This window comes from Acyrthosiphon pisum, chromosome A1 (assembly GCF_005508785.2).
Source record: "Acyrthosiphon pisum isolate AL4f chromosome A1, pea_aphid_22Mar2018_4r6ur, whole genome shotgun sequence".
Lineage (NCBI taxonomy): Eukaryota > Metazoa > Arthropoda > Insecta > Hemiptera > Aphididae > Acyrthosiphon > Acyrthosiphon pisum.
Genome location: NC_042494.1, coordinates 55630447 through 55656311, shown reverse-complemented (window position 1 = coordinate 55656311; position 25865 = coordinate 55630447). Strand labels below are relative to the sequence as shown.

The window sequence follows — 25865 nt, the reverse complement described above, 5'->3', positions numbered from 1 at the left end:
ATTTTCCAAGAAAACCAACAGCGACTTTTCCGACTAAATCGTATTAATACGTGTATTATATAAAGATATATAAGGTGCAGATAATATTATTATTATGTATTTAATATTTATATACACATTTTTTTTTTCATCCCACGAAAAAAACAATGAAAAAATATACATAATTTATTAATTTGGTGACATATCCAATACGTAGATATACTAAACAGCACTAGGCGTCATCCTCGTCAATATTTCAACACACTAACGTTTTATTCTTTTTTTTCTGACTTTTATTGTTGACTCTGGAATGTTCATCCTTTTAAAATTGTTGAAGTAATTTACAAAATATGTAGGTAAGTAATAGAATAATAGTTAAATATTACTTGGCAAAAAAAACATGTACAATATAGTAGTATTTATACCTCTTACTTACTGTGACACGACAAAATGTAATAATATAATGACATTTAATTGTATTGTTGTGATCCATCATGCATTGATTTTCTATTTATGAATAATTTAATAATTTTTCATTTATGAAATCTACCTACCTAAAAATATTGTATTGATGCGTTTTTACGTAAACAATGTATATCACGGCTGAAGAACTCTGGACTCTTTTAGATATTTTATTTTTTATATACTTATTAATTTTAATCTGTTAATAATTTAAATCAATTATGGGATTATTTAGAAATTATACGGAATCCAAATCCAAATCTGTATCTGTTGGCTTGATATCAAATTAAGAATTATTGATATTTTTCATAAATCATATAAATATATTTTTGTGAACCCGACATCAAACTCTTAGTACACGTACAAAATAAGCAATGTAGATTAATCTATTATGTTATATTAAAGTATTAAATACTTTCGCAGTACATCGCAAATATAATAATTGATTTTATTAAGAAAAAAATTATACCACAGCCGCCCTCAAGCAACGGGCACATAATTAAACACAAGTTCTATATAATTACACATACCTGCAAGTTTCTTTTCTGGAGTATTTGGTTTTTTCTGTTTCTTTTCCTTTAATTTTTTTTGTTGCTCCTTCTGTTGCCATTCTATTAAACTCTGTTGAAAATCTTCCTCCGACAATTTTTCTAAACGTGCTGAAAATGACGTACAGAAATAATTACATTTATTACACAACACAAACCTAGCGAGCTACGTGTAAATTATATATTGATAAAACTCAATAATTTCCAAAAAATGAATAATAAAAGTTTTTAAAGAATGTTTAAAGATAACACTTTACCCACATATGACTAATATACGACCAAAATAGTGAAAATACTATGAGCATTTTTTTTAATTATATTATATAATATATGAGAAGTTTTTTATTATTTTAATCTGCATAATTAGTAGTTATTAAGCTAAACTACATTAAATAAATATTTTAGATATTGTATAGTTACTCAAAAAATATAACTAAAATACGTGATCCTAACTTTTTAAAAAGATTACTATATACTTACTATTACATACTAGGATATGTAATAACTAATAAGTAAAATAATGAAATTGAATCTGAAAATAAATTATAATAATATCTATGTTTTATAGAAAATGGTTATCACTTAAATTTTAATCTCATTATGGAGGGGGGGAATTAACTTTATATTTTATGCACATCAAATCTATATACGTAATAGTTATTTATATCATTTTTAGAAAGTTTTAAAAGCCATAACAATAAGTAACTATATTCCTACTTCTACATTTCATAAGTATATGAAAAATATATAACAAATTCATATGAATGTTTTTAAAACATTTAAGCCAATAATAATTTTATTTTAATATAATTTCCATGAAACCCAGATTTAATGTACCTATATATGCTATAAGTTGTTATTTAAAAATGAATACTTAATTAATTACCATATAACCGTATATAAATATATTAGGTGAAAGATAAGTATTTGCATTTGTGCATGCTGCAAGAAAAAAATGTCTAATTATTGTTGTCACAAAGGATCTTTAAACAACTGGTTTGGATTTTTTTTTATGTACATAATTCCTCCACCAGGCTTTGGCTTATTATTACGTTTTAAATCTGTCCTCGGGGTTTGTGTATTCGATCACAAAAAAGGGATACGACGCTATACGCAATAAGAGCCAATTAAAACCGCCATTCTAGACTAGGACATTTTTTATATTGACATTCCAAGTTATAAGTGGTTTTTTTTTAATATACGATGAGTTTTTTCAATACAATACGAAAGGGAGCGCCCATGAAATACAACACACTCACACACACACACACACACACACACACACACACACACACACATATATATATATAAACCCTGCTATATATACTCCGACAACTATTAGACGGCCAATAGAATGAGAGACGTATTAATTAACCCTATGGGGAGCCATGATGGCGAGGGCGAATTTGACAGGGGTGAGCCCTCGGTACACAAAGGAACCACTTCATAGACTGTATTCGACATTATGTGAGAGGATGTATTAAAAAAAAAAGTAAATAAATTTACCCAATTAAATAAAAGAGAAAAATTAAATCTAAGTTTAAATTGGAGTGAATTTTTTGTCACTGGTTTTGAGTGGAAAATATGGTGAACGCCATTATAATGTGTCTAGTATATCTACGAAATAGTTTTTTTTATTATTTTTATTCACGAAACTATCTACTTGCGCACAATCAGAGTTACATTCGAAATTGAATTTAAGAACAAATATCCAAACGTAAAAATGGCTCAATACTTTTCTGTCTGGAAGGGCATTTTATCCGACAAAGAAAAACGAATAACGAACAAATAAAATTGAATCTTTTGTGTTTTCAAATCACTAGCACAGCCAACATAATATGTAAACCTAATAATAAAGCTCATGACCGTTAGGCTTTTATTGCCCTTTGTTATTAAAGGAATTCTAGAATTTACAGTATTTATAAACTTTTTCTGCTGAATCTCCAATATAAAATATAAATCATAGTTTATGGTCGATATTATGTTTTACTTTTCCACCAAAAATATAGTATCGGACAATATTTATCATATAAATAAAATTATTCACTATGTAAATGAGTGTAAATTGACAATAGTACCTATCAAACAATACAATTTAAAAACGAGACGTTGATCATACGATTAACAGTATAATAATATTCAAATCATTAATATATTATTATAACTGTTCCAAACCAAAATATAAAATACCTCATCTAGAGTCTGACTATTTGAGTATTTACTTCATGTATTGTTAAATAAATCTTTGATACAATAATATGTCATTATTTTTTCAATTTTACGTTCACTCCATAATTTACTGATAATATTTGGTACATTCCGAGAAATTTAAATTTGTAGTCTATATTAGTATATAGACTACAAATTTATGTAGGTTACAATGTTACATTCAACTTTGCGAGTAAAAATTAACGTATAATTTTAATGATTAATTTGTCAATAATTTTTAACTAATTCAATTATGTACTTTTTATTTTGTTTCAATATTAAAAATGTATTTAACTTGTCTTAAATACAATAACTTACATAATATATACCTACCGATATAGTTAAATTATTTTAAAAGTTAACACAAATTTTCTCAAACCGTTTTAAAGTTATAGGAAATATTTTCTTTTATATATAATTAGAATTTAGAAGTAATTTAAAACAACATTTTTGAACATAATTATATTTTGGATTCTAAGCTGTGCGATGAATATATTGATTTAACAATGATATTTTTCTATGTTCGTTTGAAGTTAGGATTTTAACAAAATTCGTCAAAATAGCGAAGTTTTACAAATTATTTTGCAGCTAAAAATGCATAAAATATTTAATACTCTATAGTTTTAAAATGTAATACAATATTACATTTAAATTTTACTTTACAAAAAAAATGTTATGTGTAATTTTACAATTTTTTTACAAGCATCTAAAATTTAAATATCGTGAACTAGGATTTTGGTTTGTTAATGTGACTCAAAGAGTATTAACTGTAAAAACTTGAAACATTTCACTGTTACTTAAATTGTCATATCGTATAGGTCAATTTAATTTTCAAATTTTATAGAATTGCGGATAATTTTAAAAGTCGCGACCAGGCCCCTTAATAAAATGTTAAAACATTTAGATCAATTTTATAATGATAAAATATGCTTAGTAATATATAGGTTGATGGACAATATAGACCTACTTTTTAAAGAATTTTAAGTTTTAACTTTTTTGAATGACTGCATGCATTTTTAATTTCAATTAAAGTGATATATTATATTGGAATACAAATAACTACTTCATATATAGCTATCAATGAATTTTAATTACCAGCCCGGATTAAGGGGGGCTAAGGGAGCACGGTTCCGAGGCCCATTGATTTCAGGGACCCATATTTATCCCAAAATATATTTTTTTTAACGCGACCAATACAGTTTTCAAAAAAAAAAATTATTTAAGTAGGTATAGGTATATAGTAGGTAAATTATTATTAATAATTATAAAATAAAATTTTACTAAATTTTATATCACGAAAAATTACTAACTATAAATAATGAACTATGTTTGCCAACAATTTGTTGTTTTTGAGTATTTTAGATTACCGATTTAACTATTTAAGATAATAAAAAGGTAGTTATAAGAAAAAATTATTTAGCTCTTGTAAATTAGGTATTTCAGTTAAAAGTATTAATGCATACTATACTAAATTTTAGAGGACCATATAGTTAATAACCTAAATTGATTATTTGACTGTCAAAATGATCAATCTATAATTGTTAAAAAAAACCTGCGTACAATGGCATAAGTTACACCCTGTATATTTTTTGTATAGTATAAAATTTTACAATAATATAAAGTCGTTAATATGTAATGATACAGTTATTTTGAAGTTGAAAGGGTGCCCACTTTGTGTCTGGTGTCCCGGGGCCCAATTGATCCTTAATTCGGGCTTGCTTAATTACATAATATACATGGCAACATACTAGTACTAAATATGCCTATACATTATACAACCTACATATATTTACATATACAGATATAAAATATTACCTAATTCAAAACATAATACAAGATTTTGTAAGATTACAAAATTCACATTTGACATTTATGTATACCTACTGGCTACTATACCTACATCCTACAGACATAGGTACAGAATACAGAACCAGTAAATAATAAATTGAATAACTAAGTTTATCATATATCTGCAAACATATTATATTCGTATTAAATATAATATTTTATATTATGTTGAATATAGAAATTAAGATATAATATACATCATGTTTATTTACCAACGCCTATAATTAAATAATCGACGTCTTAAAGAAAAATTGAAATAAATTAGGTAATAAATTGTTATTCTAAATTATGGTATAGGCGTATAACTAATAAGCGAAGGCATTTTTATTAAATGTTTTTAGATTCATAACTAAAATGTTAGCACAACAAGTCCCAATCAATGTATACAATATTATATCAGAAAAAAAATGTTTTTATAAAGGAACTATCATTATATCATAGTATATATATATAATTATATCAGCCTACATATTATTAAGTATAGGTATATATTAATTATATAGATACCTACCTATATAATTATTTTGCTACTATAATAATTTATTTTACTATTAGTAATTCGGTTGGTTAAATTATTTTTTACCGTTAACATAGAGCATTTATTATATTATTATAATAGTGTATAATATATATTTATATCATATATTATTATTGTAATAATTTATTACATTATGATTGAATACTGATTAACTATGGAAAGATTCGTGGTATATATAGGTGACAGCATAAAATCAATCTAAATGTTTTGAAAATGACACTGTGTATGGGTATGTATAATATAAAATATAATAATAAACGTAAAGGTTTCAAGTCCCCGCGAATAATATTTTTGAATTACAACAAGATAAATAAAATTCATATTCTTCGTTTGAATATCTAATTTCGTCAAAATCTAAACATGAATTGTCTATATAAAAAATTGTGTTTCTATATTTATTATATTTTTCGAAGGATTCTTGTATTAAGGATTCCTTGTAGTCAATCCTAAGCTATATAAAAATTGAACAATATTTATATATATCATTGTATGCTTACAATAAATTTTTAACTGCAAAATAATAACTAATAAGGAATAAATAATAAATATCAACACTTTTCGCAGTTTGTTAGTACAAAATATTCCATTTAAAAATATGCTACAGGTAAGTACATGAAACTATTGCAGTACCTAAATAATTGTATTTACTCGAAAACGTGGTTGCATATTATACCTATACAACGAAATGTATAACATGTTAAAATTTATTAAAACAAAACCAATACACATTTCTAGCTAAGCTCAAAATCTAAAACAATTTTTTCCATAAGCTATTTACGATAACAAATTACTATTTGGTTTAACAGGATTTGACGAAATGTTTTAATATAATTTACTTTACCGGTAAACTGCCACTGTATCTTCTGACTTAAACACGTCTGGACTAAGTTTGTGTCAGTTTTATATAGTAAATTAAGTTAATATGGCGTTGGTTGCATAACCTCGAAAGTTATTAACTATTAAGGGATCGAAATTCATATAGACGATCACACACGTAGTAAAGGTCACGACCCATAGTACATAACTATTATAGTATCAAACTCATACATTCGACTTATACATAATACAATGGACATGTTTAATAGAGAACTAGGCTACACGTATATATTATACGTAGCCATAACGGGACGGAAATCCCTTTCGTATAGTGCACACGATAACGCAACAATATACATTATACATATAATACTACAGCTCAGCCATATATAACATGTACAATAGTAAATAATTATATATATAATATGTATATAGAATATAAAGGCAACGATTTCAATATTCGGACGTCCTCGAAATGAATACACCATATATCTACTTAAAAGCTTTTGCGGCGCGCGTTCGCGCACTCCAGCAGTAATAATAATGACGTATCCATACGGCGGAGCTATATCGAGTTCGGACAAGAATCCTTATCGAATTAGCGTGCACCGGGCGCTTATATCCCTCCCAGGAGCCGGATGATATTATGTTATAATATACACGTATAATATGCACGGTCCCGTAATGCGACCCTCTCCTGGTTACAAACGCCAAACGATGTCGCTCGTATATATATATGTATAGAACTTTCCCGAGGGACCCTTGACGTATATATGTATTACCTATATTTTGTGCTCTCAATATATATAAATATAATGGTTATCGAGTAGGAAAAGTCTGTGGACATTACATAAATAAAATATATATACATCCATCGATGACGACGGAGCAGAGAATTTGCATTGGATTGGTTGTATACGACGGCGAGTCTTATTGCAGGGTGCGAGTGGGGAGGTAGAATAATGGTACTGGAGGAAGGGGAAAGAGAGACCTAGTCCGAGAGAGGACAATATATTATTATAATATATATAGTATATACATATATTATGTATATACTATATATATACTTGTGCAGCAGAAAGGGACGTGTGCGGCGGTGCGTGTGGCCGACGACGACGACAACGAACCCTCCGGCTTCTGCTTCACCACCGCAATGGCTGCAGCGAGAGCAGAAGCCCGAGGGACAGAGTCCTTTGATCGCGCGCCCCGCTGTATTCAGCCCTCCTCTCTCGTCATCGAATATCCCTCGTCACGTAACGTGCATATACGTGTATAATATATATTACGCGTACATTTCCCTCTGCAACTGCACCACCCCATAACCCCTTTACCACGAACCCACCGCCCACGAAAGACTGATGTCGACGCTGCCACTTGAAAAGCCATCCCGCTGTGGGCACTCGGGTTCCGCGCGCGCGCCCCAGACTTGTGTATATATATATATATATATACATTATACATATATATACTTTGGTGAAGTAATAGCAGAGAGCTTACGCAATATATATGTACCTATATATTATACAAACAGTGTGGACTTCTGCATGCGTACGTGTATAATAATCCACATATTAGAATATATATACAGTGATACGTGCTCGTTTCGACCCGCCGGAGTGTATGCACTGAAGTAACGCGAAAATAATTGCGAATTTTCCAAGTGCACGGGACACAATACCGTGTTCTCCGTTATACGTTTACGCATACACTGTGTGCACGGGTGACTTCCAAGCATATGAGAAGTTTAGTGCGTACAACCCCCAAGTGCGACACTGCGACGGTCCTAGGATAGTAGTACATAATATTATTATACGTACATTTTAAATACATACCTACATACATAAGCCAGTAGAAACCTCACTTACTCTCTCTCACGGTCTGTCTGCCCTTACCCTCCTCCCACCACAATGATTCTTATACAAATATAAATTAGGTATAATTTTATATTATGGTAAATCAGCACGCGACGTATTTTTATTTATTTCCTAGTGACTCCTATAAGTATATACTACGGCATATTTTATTTATATATACGACCAGAATTATCGTGAAATACACTTACCTAGTATACAAGCACACCGCTGGAGCGCAGCCTTATACATATACACTTAAATAAATATATATATTATATATTATATAGTATATACATATAATTTTTTTTTAACATAAAATTTATACTCCGTAAACATTCAAGTCGAATCTACCACTACAATTAACTTAATCTCCGCAGTTATATATTATATTATACGTTTATAAACACACTACATGCTTACATTGTAATGTACTCTGCAACGAATAGGCGAATAACACTCAGTTTGATCCCCAATCGATAATTACGCATATTATTTTACATACGGCACTTGAATCATGAATCATGATGAATGTAGAACCACAAATCACTATTCTATATAGAAATTATAAATCATAAATTAAGTATAATAAATGTATTATACTATTATGTAATCTATAAGGCACGGGTTTATTATTATAGCCAATATAACACAATTATTACAGACACGTCTTTAAATTAATCACAGACAGGTGTTTATAATAATTTAATAGAGAAGCAAATGGAAATTTAACTTACCTAGTTATTTGTCGCTTAAAACTACAGTATTTTTAAATGGAAGAAGTTAATTGATTCTAAAAAAACTATCATCGATCTACAAGAAACTTAAGTTTACTTATATTTAGTTATTTAAACTGATTAAACAATTTCACCCACAAAATAACGTAATTCTTAAAAAAAAAACAATAAAAATTATTATTATATTTTAAATAATATGAAAAACGTATAATTTAATTTGTAAATTAATATATAATTTAATTACATTGTAATTATATATATATGTTAAACTTACAATATGTTTAGTTTTTACTAATGTTATGATGCAAGTCTTAATCATATCACATAAATAATAATATAGGTGTTATTAATGTCGACCAGCAATTTTCTTTAAGCAATAATCAGTTATTCTTGAAACTACATATTTTGAGAATTTTTTTTGATCTTTTATACCATCTAGTAGGTAGAGTTTTTGACGTTAAGAGTTATATAACATTGACAGTTTAATTTAAAATGTTCAACCTATTTGTAGAATTTTTGTAGCTACTATAGTACAATCTAGTGTTGTCAAGGCTAATAAGGAAAAAATGAAAAACGAGTGGTGATGAATGTTGAAAAATTCGTAATATTAACAAACAAAAAAAGGTAGACAAGTGTGTAGCACTCTGCTGTAGGTACAGTAGTTGTCGAGGATGTCGTTATAATGGATGTGTTTGTGGTTATATTTGAGTTCAATGATAAACCATTGCATACGAAAAACGATTCTAATAAGGGGAGACATTCTGTCATCCTAGAATAATATACTTGTAAAAATAATTAAATTTAATAATTAAAAAAAATTATTAAAAATCGAAAATATCTCATGGTTATAAATAGCGTAACTTTCTGGTCAGCTAATTTTTTGTTAATGACAGAAAAACTTATGGAAAATCTTCAATTACAATTGTAATAGAATTTTAATGTTAGCTGTAAAAAGGAAAACTTTTATGAATATCTAACTGAAATATAATTTCACATTTTCGGGATTTTAATGTATTTTTAAAAATTTGAAATTTAAATGCATATAAAAAATAATAATGCATGTGTATCTTAAATAATTTTGAACTAATATTAAAATATCTTATGAGGAACCTTGCATTATCAAAGTTTTTACAAAGTGAAAACGTTTCTATCGACAGTAATTTAAAATAATTTTACAAAGTTAGAAACATGTCTCATGGCTATAAATGGCATAAAAGAGTCAAAATATTTTTTAAATTTTACAATGTATGAAAAGTTCTAATATACATTTTTGGTGAAAATTTCAAGTTCTACACTTCCACATTTATTAGTTTAAGTTAAACGAAAAAATTAATAAAATCGATATTTAAAAAATTGGTTTTTGATTTCACTTTCGAAAATTACTTGAAATATTCAACTTTGACCTCCCGAATACACCAACTAGATTCACTTTCTACTAGAAAAAATTGTTATGTCGAAAATTGGAACTTTTTTACTACCACAAATGTTGATGACAGACAGTTAAAAAAATATATATAAAACAGAAAAAACACACGTCATTGTAAAAAACATTTCAATGTTGATTGTACAACAAAATCAAGTTGGCAACTGTACGTATCAAACTGAGTTAAACCAGTGATAATAAAAATCTAAAAACCTATAAATATTATACATCATAAAGTAAAGAATATAGATAGCACCTACACATAAATATACCTAATAGAGCTTGATTTAATATTAAAGAAAACACGTAAACTTTAATAATAGTTGCCGTGGTAAATAAATTCGTGTTTACAGAAAATAAAGCGAAACGTTAACGATTGCATTTAAATAGAGAGTTTTGCACAACGGCGTAAAAATAACGTTCGGTTAAATTATACGGTAATATATTAACGTTATAGTTGCAACTTTAGTTTTTGCATTACCGGATAATATATATTATCCATTCCGTTAAAATATTTTATCATATTGTAAATTGTTACCATAACCAATATTAACCATTGACATATAAACAGGTTTATGACTGTAATATTTTTGATATCAACATTTTAGATTCGTAAAAAGCGGTAAAAAGCGGGATACCAAAAACCGGTGACTGATAAAGAAAACAGCTGTAATCACCAGCGTAAACTTTGACCAAAATCACAGACAAAATAATATAGCTGATTGATGAGATATAACTGATAAACCAGCAATACGGTGCCCGTTAAAATAATTAAAATAACCGATTATGATAATCAAATAACCGTACCGATATTTGGTGCGCATGCGCAAAGGCTTGTTTTGGTAAATAACGTTAACGGGTTCATACGTTATTTTTAACCGGCGTTGTGCAAAAACTTTATTAACTTAATCATATGACGTATGTCACATAATATATTATATCCACTATGCAGTACAAAACAGGGCAAGTCATATATTTGTCCCGAGCTCCAAAATTCGTAAATTATTGTTTACCGGTTACCTATAGCCGTATGATATACATATATCTGCAGTTGGTTAATATATTTTCGGCACTTGAAATATATTATAATAATACATAACTCAATAAACAAACATTTGCATTAGCCCTCCCTCGACAAACTAATATACGGACGCATTCAAATTCTCGATCTCACTGAATAGTGCTCAGCAATCAGCATGCACACAAATATACTATAATATATAGGTACCAACGTGTGCATTTTTGTGCGTGAGTGTGTATAAATATATCACAATATAAAGAAAAAAAACACGCGTTAACATTATATTACAATACAAATAATACTATATACAGGCACTCGACACGACACGGCGACATGTGCGCCGCAAAATGTACCCCTATATTAGATGTATATGCCCCACAACAACTACAACTAATATATACCCTCTCGCGAGTCGTTATTGGCTAGATAATAGAACTAAAATGCAAGGCATCTATTACAATAATATAATACATCTAAGTCTGTCGATTTCATTGCTAGCATAAACCGGATATATCGTTATAGAGCTGGATATACCTATTCGGGTACATACATGTGTGTGCCCTCAATACAGGGTTTTCGACTGTCGGGGTTGAGCACTTGCCCTACTCACTGGAACAATAAGTCAATTTTATTTTTATATAAGTATAGTAAAAAATCATTTGAAATTCAAAGTTTACAAACTTTATCAACACTTGAAACGAAAATAAATTTGGCGATCACTGGTTAGTTTTTTTTTTGGATTATTACATTGAAATTTTTAATCCACTAACTTAGGTAAATTATATCTTAATTATCTTCATCTCCATTTGTGGTAATACTACGATCAACTTACTATGCTACAATGCTACTATGTATATTATAGTCCTTTACGCATAGTTAATAAAATATGAGTCTGTATCGCTATAACCCTACGGCAAGTATAATATTATAAAGCTTTATTAATGGGCGGTCGGTGATTAGGCCACATTTTGTGTACCTGCTTTGTATAAAATATTTGTTTACATTTACTACCCGGAGATTGGGCCACAAATGAATAACACAAGAATACACGATTAAAATATATAAAAAAATACTATTATTTTTTAAATAATGTCACACAGATTTCAAAAATGTAAAATAAAACAATGTCTATAAAATAAGTCGAATAACTATTTATATATTTTTTTTTGATTACATACAAATACAATTATTATTTTAAATAATACAATACAGATTTTACAAATTCAAATCTGTTCTTTCCCTTTTTGTATTTTTTAATATCACTAAGAATATAATTTTTTCTTTTATTTAATTAAAGTTCGTTTCCTGGTTTTTAATGTAACTGGGCTTCTAGTTTTAATATAAACTTCTGATTGAACTCCCAATACAACATGAAAAAATGTATGAATATTTTAGGATGTGACATATAGAAATTATTTTTGAAATGCGAATAAAAGACGACGGCATTTGTAGTGATGTTTTTTATTCTTTATAAATCACGCTTTTAGCTATTTTTAATTTTTATCCATGTCATTTGATGGCAGCCCCTGCTAATTCTATATTATTTAATATTAAATAATTTATTACCTTTTGATAAGAACCGTCGCTTCGAGTAAAGTTTCGTGTGCACTGCAGTGTTAGGTATTGTAACCTACCTACGTATTATATTAAATATTATTTTATTAAAATTTAAAATTTAATAGAGGCAAAACCACCGGGACTACCTGTTATAAATTTAAATCTGTAGAGGCCTAATTACCGCTGTACTAAATTGTATTGATTTTACAATGATGTCTGTTTTTTTTCCGGCATTACCTTCCGGGGCAGTAAAAATGCTTCGATTTTCTACTTCAGCATACTTTCTGGTAGGAAAGTGAATCTAGTTGGTATTTTGGGGAAATGTTGACTTATGTGAAAAATGTTGGGCAAAATTAAAAAATCCTCATTAGTTTTCAAAAGTTGGAAAAACCAAAAAAAAAAAATAAGAAAAAACAGAGATTTTTCCACAAAAATAGTTTTCACCAAAGTTGATTTTGTTATTTGGTGCAACTCTAAAAAAAATAGCCGTACCGCAGTTTAATTACATTTTCGCCGAATGTTTACCATGTTCTATACATCATAACATTTTCAAAATATTTCGACTCTTTTAAAGCTATTAATAGACAGAAGAAAATTTCGATTTTTCTTTTTTACTTTTAATTATTATTCATAGAAATGTTGTCGCTTGGTCCAAAAATCTAATGCAAGATTTATCATAAGTTGTTGTTAGTGAAATTAAAAAAAAAAAGATGAGCGTGAATCCACAATATTTGTTAATGAGCGTCTGAAGTTAGACATTGGATATTCACCTATATAAATTAACAATATCTCATAGGAATTGTCATATTGTAATCAAAAAACTAATAACCGTAGGTACTTGAAATTTTCGTCAATGTTTTTATTTTATTATTTACTATAAATGAAAATTAAAAAAAAATTTTAAATTTAAACTCATTTTGATCTATTGCCTAATACAAATTTTCTTTTTTTTCAGTTTTTTTCTCGAAATTTCAATAGGTACATATCTACATTTACTTATCTAGACACCTTTTTCTCCCATATTTGAAGCGAGAATCGAGGATAGATGGAAATTCCTGTCTACGCAACTGGTGTTTTATATTATATATTAAATCTGCGTTATGTAGACATAGAAAACAATAATGTAAGTACATAATAGTGAAAAATTTCAATTAATTACAACAAAATAACTAAAATTGTAAGAGGAAAAATCGTTATTCTTCGATCCAATTTTGTAAAAGTATACTTTAAGAAATTTATAAATATAGGTATCATTATTAAAGTTAATATATTAACTTTAATAATGATACCTATATTTATAAATTTCTTTAAGAAAAACTTATTAGAGAGCTATTGTATAACATTTTAAAGGTTTTTGATAAAGAACAAAGATTGATCATACATCGAAAAATAACAAAGTCAACAATTTTAAATGTTCAAAAAGAGTGGAAATATACCTATTGTCATTTCTAGAATATGATAATATAAATATTTGGTGAAAATATAATATGTGTGATGTATCAGCTAGTTATTTAATTTTGAAAACAAAAAAATAAAATAAAATAGATTTTGTCAAAAACTGATGTTGCACGTAACTCCCGTTTTTTGATATTATAATGGAAAGTAAGTACTAACGGTGTGGATATAGGTTCGTGGTAAAAATAGTTTAAAATCAGTCTAAATATTTTAAAAATGCCATTGTTTAGGTATATAGAAAATAATTATAAGCTATTTTTACTATATTCACACCGTTTTCCTTACTTTTAACCATTTTGGGTAAGTACGTTAGTATTGACTAAGTAAAATTTACAAATAATTAAAATAACAAGTAATAAAAGAAAAGAAAACATCAAAAAAGAAACAAATCTTAACCATATATTATATAACCGGTATACATGATTATATTTATATAGTAGGTCCTATATAATTAATAATAATTATATTCATTGTTTAGCAATTCGTACACTATAATTTTATACTATTGACGTGTCCAGTGTCCAGTGTCCAGCGTGATAGCTAATAACTAATAAGTATAATAATAATAATAATAAATAGTAAAAGTCACTTTTAAACGACTATATAGATAACCTTTACCTAGGAGGCGTATAGGACAACTATTGTTAATATATAATTTTTTTAAAATATAAAATACAGAATAAACAGGTTAAGTTATAGGTAATGTGAGAATGAAGAACATAATAATATAGTATTATAATTAAAGACCGGATCTAATAGATATTGTTTTATTTTAATCAGTTAAATCAAATTTGATAAAATATGTACAGGAATCGGACTAATTACAGTCTTCTCATATATAATTATTTGCAAATTTCAACAAATTTGTAATTGTTATATATGTACTTCACGTGATAAAATATACAAATGATTATAATATCTTAGGTAATTTTACAATCAAAATAAAACTACGGTGTACATTTTCACATTATAGTTGTTTGGACTTTTCCTAATAGTATAGAGAAGCATTATATAGATACTGTCATACGAGTATACGACAGTATCGTAATATTACTTATATCAATAATAATTTATTCGCCAACGTATTTAAATATATCTAAGAAAAAAATTAAGGATAAAAAAACTATTAAAACTCACTCTGAGGATTTGGCAGGAAATCAAAATTTTAATTTAGATAAAACGACAATTGTTTTAAATTATTTTAAATATGCACCCATAACAAGTGTAGACGTTGAAGTAATTTTTTGTTATATACCTAAACAAATTTTAAGTAACAGACATTTTCAAAATTACAATTTAGATATGTACCTATATAAATTCAGAAAAATAATATATTTTAATTTTTAAATATTTTTTTTATAGTATCATATACCTAATACTGTAATTTGTTAATGTCCATCATATTATTTAAGTAAGTAATTAGCAATGATATATTTTATAATTTTATCATGTAACTTTAAGGTATTTTTAATTGCAATTTTAACATATTTATACTGCAATTCTGGTATATTTTCATTGTATTTTGACATATTTTTAGTGCAATTAAATTCGTGCTTTAAAATTATAATACATGACATTACACACTTTTATACATTTAGTGATAATAGTATATTATATATATAATGATTTATAATATGATATATTACTGTAATTCATATTTATAATAAATACAACGCAATATAGATAATCATAATGCATTTATACAGGATGAGCGTTGGCCATAACTATTTCCAAAAGATTGTATAGACACCGCATCCGCGGTAACAAGATACTATTATCGATATGCTGGGGGAGAGTGGTTAGGACTATACGGTAGCCCCCAAAACGACCTGTATCAGACGTGATCTGACCAAGCCAATACAAGCACATTCACGCCAGTTAGTTAGTCAGTATAATTTGGACTTAGAAAATATCCGAGTGATATCGAATATTTTTAGGCACTTAGAATTATTACGTTCCGAACTATTCTACGGACATTTCATTATACCAGTTATAAGTGTTTAACGAAGCAATACATTTCATACATATACAATTTAAATCAAAGTCAACTCATTTATTTACACCTGTACCTATTCATGCTTAAATCCACTACACGTCACCTGTAAGAAGAGGCTACCACACTATCAATTATTGTACTATTGTTAGAACTATAATAATTGTTCGACATATTGTATACTGAAAGTCCTAAGTATTTAAAATGGGAAGGAATATGTTTTTTTTTAATATATTAAATAATAATAATATATATAAAATTTGGCCTCAGTTAGGTTATTTTTGGACTCATTTAAATGAGTTTTAGACCGAATTAGGTGTAAATTTGGATTTATAGGAATCAATATTCAATACTGTATAGCTGGTTCAACCACCGTTTCCGCTCAGTATTATTTTTGGTATAAGAAATGATTAATTTATCATTGAAATCCAGTCTTGTAAAGAATACTTTTATTTTGTACTCGGAATACATATTCGAATACTATCAGAATACTTTTTTTCACAACTAGTTTTTGACAGTTTTTGAATGATTGGTATTTAACATTTATTAATTAATAATTAAACATATAACGTAGTCATAAGTTATTTATACATTTTGACCACATATGATTTGGCCGATACGGGCCATACGGGATACAACATATATTGGTGTTTATAAAAATAATCATATCATGGGCCAATATTATATTTCGTTTAAAGAATAAAATTAATGTTCATGATTTATAATATGTCTTGTCACAAATTTAAAACAATTTTTCTGGAACGGAAAAAAGTATTTTTTTAATGAATAAAAAATACAAATAAAAGTATTCAGAATACGTATTCGAATACTTCTTAAAAAAAGTATTTAAAATAGCATTCGAATACAAAAAAAGTATTCAAATAAAAGTATTTGAATACATTTATTCGAAGACTTTACAAGACTGTTGAAATCAGATTAAACATTGTAACCAATGGCCATGCCGAGTTACGTCCGAAATCTGTTATACTGCGCCTTTTTTGTTGTTAAATAATTAACTATATAATATATTATTTATTTTTCTCCGTTAATTAATTTACTATATATAATATAATAATAATACAACGATTTTACTTCAGTGAAAAAAAATAATATAATTTTAATTTGCTTTCAATAACGGTCGTGCACTTGAATAGTATGTACTTTCAGAAAAAAAGTATATTAGCAGGATTATACATTATACTAGTCATAAAGAGTTTACATTTTCCTCCCAGTAAAGATAATATTATACACATTGATATAATAACGTAGAGAAAAAAATGTATGCCGCATCGTGCTCAAATGCTCAATACACATAATAATATAGTAGGTACATAATATTATTATATACGTATACGCGCGCGCGTGGTGTCTCGTATGCGCTGAGCGGCGGGGTGCGACGCTCCGCAGCGACACTGGTTGAGAAAATTCGTCACCCCGCGTGGCGTTGACATCGGCGGATCGATCACGGCCCGGCGGCGCGGCTGCTTTTGTCGTCCGCCATGATTGCGCGCCTACCATCTCCCCAACCCTCGCCACGACAATACTCACACACACCACACGGTGTCCCGCCGGCGAGTCCATTTTGTCACCCCGTGCCGCCGCCACCACCACCCGGCCCCACACACCTCCCGGGGAGGCACAAGTACTATTATTATTATATGTGCAAAGAGTGGGAGGCCTGCCGCCGCCGGTGCGGGCGAATTCGTTTTTAGCCGCCCCGGGAGACCTCGTCGGCGAGGAGCGCGCGCAATGAAAATCGACCGACCTCGGACGTCGCCGATGTCGTCGTCGTCGTTGTCGTCATCATCATCATCGTGTTATTTACCTCGCCGACCTCATCCCTCAACACCCCTTCGCTCCAAACCACGTGAACGGCGTTGACGTCGTCCCGCTGCGCCGCATGCTGGGTTTTCGATTTGGTCGTTTTTCACGTCCCCCCTTTTTACATTATTATTATACTTTATTCGCCACCGCCCGTTTTCCCGCATATATCATATTATTATTATATACCATCAGAGGCAATGTCGGCATATTATCAACCGGATAAAATGTCTCGCACTGGGTTCGGTAAAGTATAATGGATAATATGTGTTTGGCGGCGTTCACAACACTCTAATTATATATATTTAATATAATATGTAAAACACCACTCCATCATCCTTAAACTGACTTTACAATAACGCATTTAGAAGTAGCATACCAAATTACCAACTGAAGCTGAACTATATAGTATAATAATACATAGATAATATACTATATTAGGGATAAGAATAATATAGCTATTATTATGGCGGACCGAAGATATTACAAATGTATAGGTAGTCATACGGGTCTCTCGTTAGTTTCATTTTTCGTAATATTATATATTATATAGGGGCTGAAAAGGTAAAGCCCTGCTGATTATGGTGTGTATATGATAAATGTAAATGTACATGGTACCTACGGGTAAATTAGGAAATCGTTAATCAAAAGGCATTGTTATTTTCATTAAATATAAAACACAGTTACTGTAGTGTGGTGTGTAGGTACGTATAGGGGACTTGTAGGGCCTATGGTGTTATTGCGTGTTAATAATCATAACATCGATCAAATTTCAATCGACTGAAAAGAGTTAATGAATGTTTCTAGAAAAAATGAAAATAAGTTATTTCGATAAATAAAATGGTGTTATATAAAATAACCGCTGTAAATAATGAAGAAAAAAACAAATAAAAATAAAGAAACTTTAAATATTTATAATTACATTGACAAATACGATACATATTATACAGGATTTATTTAGTAATTGCGAATAAATATAAAATTATATTTTTACATAGAATAAAATAACGAAAACCAAAATATAAATTCATAAAATATGAAAAATTATAATTATAATTGATTAACAAAATACAGTTTTAGTTTAAACTATACTCGGCTATAATATAATTCTATAGACATTTTATAAAAATATACGCAAATGCTAATAAATTCGTACAAACTATTGGTATTTGAATGATCAATGACATGACTAAATGGCTATAATATGACTATAATATGACTATATGGAATTATAAAAACGAAAGTTGTCACGGATAATATATTATAATACATTATAGACTATAATATACAGATTGAGCCATTAAGTTTTCCGTTTTACTATGTATGCAATAATATATTATATTTTATTACTGGTCTCCGTCTTAACGTTCTATGATTTAAATTGCAAATACTGAAATACCATGTATGTTAAAATGTACCCATGTGCATTGACTAGCATAGCTGTATAGTGTACCTGGATCATGGATGTACAAATGAAAAAAATATAAGTAAATTTGAAATGACTCTACCTAAATGTATTCCTTTAAATCAATTTTAAAGTTTTAGTGTATGTGTAATATACACACTATAATCTATAATAGATATCTATATCTATAATAGATACACCAAAATCAATTAAAATATTATACACTATACTAATGCAGGATAGCATAAAAAATAGATTAATACAATTTAATTAATGGTTTACTAAAATGTAATGGACCACTGAGCTACTAAATCATGTTTAATGGTCCATTATAGCATAATATTGATTCAATAAAAGTCTTTTAGACATTCCGGAAAGTAAAACCAATATTTTTCAAAGAAATTTGGAAAAACTAGTTAAAAACAGAGGAAAACGGGAATATTTCCACACATATATTAATTTGCATAAAAATTATATTATAAGTACAAGATTAGACATATAATTGAATGAATAATAAGTACCTATGATATAAAAATTAATTATATAATATTTTGTAAATATATGATGATAATTTATTGTTATTTGTTAATATTTTACTGTTATTATTTATATAATTTATATTTTAAGTATATCTGTTATTTATATTATGTTTAATATGTATGTTGTATATATTACTTTATAATATATTAGTCTAGATAATATATTAAAAAGACCCTTGCCTTGTCTCCTATACAAGCTTTGCTTTTTCGTGTTCACTCTTAAAAGTGCATCAAATATAACAAATTAAAATTCAGAAGCTCACGTTTTGCTTTGTTGGTTTCAATATTATATAATGTAAATTGATATACTATCAAACATTAAGGTAAGAACATTAACTGTGTTCGTACGTTAGATTTTTACAACATTTTAAGCGAGTTAGAAATTCCATTTCTCCACTCAGAATTGTTTATTCGGATCTTTAAAAATAATTTATCATTGAATTCAAATTTAACACTTGCATTATACTGACCTAATGAATGACTCCCTATGACTACCTATAGGTTAACTTAAAACTTTCTATACAACTCAGCGAGTTCCTCGGTGATTTTAGTTTATATACACAATTCTAACACTATGAAAATAAATAACTTTATTTTGTTCATTGATCGTTTATAAATAATTAAATACAATTTAAAATCAAATAGAATGAAATCTTAGAGGGAATTGAAATCAATTGGAATGTGAACCTATGCAATTATATAATATTGTTATACCGATACATTTTCTAACTTGAATTCTCAACGGCTTATATATATATATATATATATTATAAGTATATTTATTACACAAAACCACTAAAAAATCCGATGATACATTATATTTAAAAAAACATATCCATAATAACGATCCTCTAACCAAGGGGCTGGCAACCCACGGTCCGCATCTGCAGGCCTTCGTCATAATTTTATGTGGCCCGTGAGTAAAATTACGTAAAATCACGTAAAATCACGAACTAAAATAGTATGAACAAGAAACTGCGGATTAATACGTTTTTTGTTTATAGATACTTTGTTAAATTAATTAACTTATCAGTTACAAACTTAAATAAGCTATAAATTTGATATAACGCTATACATTTTTGTTTAAAATAAAATAAGGTGTATATTGAAATTGTGATCGGTGAAAAATATCTAACTTTTTTTTAAATTAATTAACTTATCAGTTACAAACTTAAATAAGCTATACATTTGATATAACGCTATACATTTTTGTTTAAAATAAAATAAGGTGTATATTGAAATTGTGATAGGTGAAAAATATCTAACTTTTTTTGGCCCTTGGCATCGTAAATATTGACGACCCCTGTTCTAATCAATAAATTTATATGAACATGCGATTTAAAAATGATCATTCATTAAAACCAACTATAATTTCTGCACGTACCTATAATGACCAACTGATGTCTAATATTTTTTAAATCTAAGGTCATATCAAATCAATTCTCAGAATACCACAAACAATTTTAACTAACAAATCTGTAATACAAAAACTACATACCTATCTGGATTTATTGAAGATAAAATAAAACTCGACCGTCAAAGAATTTTCTAAAATATTTTGCATACCTATTTGGTATTAGTGTTAATTTAGGATATACATTAGAAGTACATAAATAATATTTATACTAATAAATATTAGGTATATAAAAATGTGTATTGTATATACAAGGTGTTGAAAAAATTTGGAAACCCTTTAATTACTATTTGCATATTTTATACATAAATATAGCAATAACAGATAACACTGCTGCACGCATTTATTAGGTAAAATATTTGATCACCTTATTAATTATATCATATTATCGTGCATCAGTCCTAATTAGTCTAATGACAGTATCCAAACTTTTTAAACACTGTAATAAATTCACTTATGCACTTACCAAATTAATTAATACATATTTGTCTCTATACAACAGGCGTGGTACAAAATCGTTGATGTATATTAAAATTAATACGTTACATTAATAATAAAAACCAATTGAAAATGATTAAGACTTAGAACACATCATAGTTATAATATACTACTTAATACAAGCATATCGAACAATTTTTAAAGTGTTCATATGAGCACTGCAAACTAACTAAACCAAATTCAATTTTATACAAAAATAAGATATTGCTTTTACACGAAAACCATATGCTTCGGATATCCTGATCTAACCGGAATTGGCCAATTGGAAATAAGACATTACAAAACGACCCTCACATCTTGAGGGGTGTTTTAATAAATGGGAATTTTTATGATATACTTCAAAAGATGATGCGTGCAATATGAAAAAATGCCCCTCTATCATATTCTTTTGTATAGAGTTAACCCCATTTTTTTGTTCTTTTTTCGAGCATTGAATCCCCAGAAATTACTACCGTCTGCTTACGTGGTATACTACGAACGTCGGTGTAGAAATTAGAGACATACAAGATTGAATATTTCAGTTGTTTTTTTTTATATTTTATACGGACCAACGATTATGATTTTTTACCTTGCATGTCGAATAAAACGAAATGTATTATATATTCCTGATTCATACCTATAAAAGATGTATAACATTTCAAACCCCACTTATTTCTAAAAAGAAAAACTAAACTCAATACAAACAATAGGCATATCAAAAAAGTTGGTTAAATCAAAATTTTGAAACACCCGGTATATCAGATACTTAATGGCCTACATATTATAGGATAATTATAGTGTAAATTAACTATATTGTGTTAAAAAAAATATCGGGACTACAATATTATACCAGTAATACAAACAGAGATATTATCCAATTAAGTGATTCAAACAATGATTTAATATTTTATTTTACTAATAAACTATTCGAGGAAAGCAAATATTTTTAATATGTCTGCCATTTTTGTTATGTTGAATAAACTAGAGCAGCATATTTACATTAAGTTTTGATTGGACTACGCAGAAAATCAGTGACAACAAATTTTGAAATAATTAAAAAAGCATTTGAATTAAACACGAATTGCAGCTGTATGACTTTGCATTTTATTTGACATTTTTCCATTCAATAGACAGATAGAGGACGTTAAAAATTAAAATATACAACATTTAATCAAAGAAATTTAATTTTTAATCCTTTCGTGAAATAAAATATTTTTGAATATTAGGAACTCCAATTTTTGAGACTGGATTTGGATAGGTAAATCCTATTTTTTCCAAGAAATTTTACTTAAGTTTTTTATGCATTCAAAATTGACTTTTTTAGGACAGACAGTCTAAACTCTAAATAGATATAAAAATTAATTTTTAAATTATGTGTGTATTAAGGTCTCTATACAATGAAAATAACCCTAATAAAATGTAAGGTCATTCAGCCAAAGTAATTCATGTTAGTGTGTTACAATAAAATAAGAATACACGATATGAAACACTATAGCAATAGCAATATCATACGTAAGGGATACATAAGCTATACGAACTTATCAATTGAAACATACAGTTAAGCAAATAAACAATAATTTGCGCATATACGTACACTAACACATACAAATTTAACCATAATAAAATGGAATGATAAAACAATAATAAAAAAAAATACGGTTCATACATTTATCAAATTATCTATCAATAAAAAAAATTCCATGTCAACCATACGTATAGTAAATATTAAATAACTATTATGTTAGTTTGTGTCAAATAAAACGTATCATTGTCTATTTAGCTTTTCTTGAGGTACACGTCAGTTGTAACCTCACGCTATTTTGGAACGGAAATTTGTCGAAATGTCCTTAGATTTAAAGATTGTAGAAATATGAGACCCTTATTGGTGTGTATAAAAAAAATACCAACAATTGCAGTTTCTAAAAACAAAATTACTTCAAAACAAATCTCCAGACAAGTTTTTCAACAGAAATATAAAATGAAAATTCGAACATAAAAAAATGCCGACTGCATTCGTGTATCTGTGGCATAGTATATATGCCGAGGGCTATTGAATAAAAAAAGTACCCAACAAATCTCATCCCATTCAACCTGTCAAGTGTTCTAGATGTAGTAATCTTGTTTGCTGTGCATTGTGCACAATACACACAGTCTGACAGTGGTAGAGAACCACACACGAGTGGAGATCATTCTCTATATTTTTTTTTCGCCAAGATCTTTATCAAATAAGATCGGAAACCGGAATAACAATAATACATTTCTCTAAGTGGCACTTAGACAGGCTGCTGGTCCTTTTTTAGTATTGATGTGTTTTTCTAGTAAATTAAAAACGTTTTCTGTCCTCACAAAACCATATTATCTCTTTTTATTTGTATTCTTATTCTTCTTTTTTTTCATTTATTTATTTATTTTTGGTTTTAGATTCTAACAGATGCCGAATGATTACGAAATAGATATAAACCATGTTTTTCAATTGTAGATATCGTATACAATGCTCTGTTATGAATGGAATAAAAGATGTTATGTTTTGGATAAAAACGAAACATCAGTACCTACATTTTAGAACACATTTTCGTATATTATAATCTATACTCGGGACGCGATAACTACAAAATCAATATCAACTTACTTTGTATAAAACCATTTTATGGAAAATGCGTCAATGCTACACCAAAATAAATAAATTGCCAATTATTTATAAAATATAATGTTTAACAGTAAATTAAACAGCTCAAATTCACGAAAAAGTAAAAAACTAACAAAAATTTACTTTGACGATTTACATAACTATTTTAACCTAACTATATAGGTAGCTCATTTAATTTATCAATAAGTTCATCCTGAGATCCGATTTGCATTAATTACTAACATACCTATTTAAATATTACTTAACAATAAGTATTATAAAATGCGATAATAGATACATTCAATTTAATCTATACAGAGTCAAGCAAAGCCTTTTGTAAGCTTAATAAATTACAATAAATATAATATATTTATAAATTGTAATTGTTTTAACTTAACTATTTATAACTCGTTTTTATTTACAAATAATTGGAAAATTGTATTATAAGTCATATTAATTGAGCTAGGTCGTAATACTGAATTACCAGTAAAATATGCATTTCAATTAAGCAACATTTACAAATATGCACTCAACAATTTGTTTAACAATTTGAAGTATAAATGAAGTTATTTTCTCAAGCAAAACTTGGGGTTAGGTAACCCAGGGTGATTAATTTCAATTATTTAACAGCATAAAATCAAGTATAAAAAGGTGGGTAAGTGGATGTCGCTCTACTGTACAGTAGGTTACAAGTGGGTCACTGTATAATGGATAGTATTAAATTTGAATTCAGTGATATAATATCACTGTATAAGAAAAACGATTCTAAGCGGAGACAGTTTGTCAGTGTAGATATTAGACATACCTATTATAGGTATACTTATCTATAGTATAAAAAAAAAATTGATCTATAATAGGTATCAATAATAAATTCCAAATTAATCATATCATAATATCCATTAGGTAACGCGTTATACATCAACAACAAACCGTGGTACTATAATAGATATATAATAGTATACTTTAGAAGTTTCAAGTACCCACAAATAATATTATACAATCACAACAAAATATCTGAAATAGTTATTCCAGGTTTTTTAATATGTAATTTCGTCTAAATTTGAACTTAAAATTAGTATAAAAAATAAAACTGTGCTTAATTTCTTAGAATTTTTGGTAACAGAATTATATATTTACGTGGAATCTTG

At 27.9% G+C, this 25865-nt stretch overlaps 1 protein-coding gene across 4 annotated transcripts in view; it reads right to left on the bottom strand.

Moving 5' to 3' along the window:
- The window catches only part of LOC100162537 (Fanconi anemia group J protein homolog), a 54750-nt gene that overhangs the window by 21255 nt on the left and 7630 nt on the right, over positions 1 to 25865 (bottom strand). For 3 of the 4 annotated variants that reach the window (XM_001943056.5, XM_008186189.3, XM_003245384.4), the window contains exon 3: positions 972 to 1100. In XM_001943056.5, coding sequence (XP_001943091.2) covers positions 972 to 1100 — 129 coding nt within the window. Of the gene's footprint in view, positions 1 to 971; positions 1101 to 22080; positions 22775 to 25865 lie in introns of those variants that run through there. The other variant, XM_016805522.2, reaches the window with a different exon arrangement.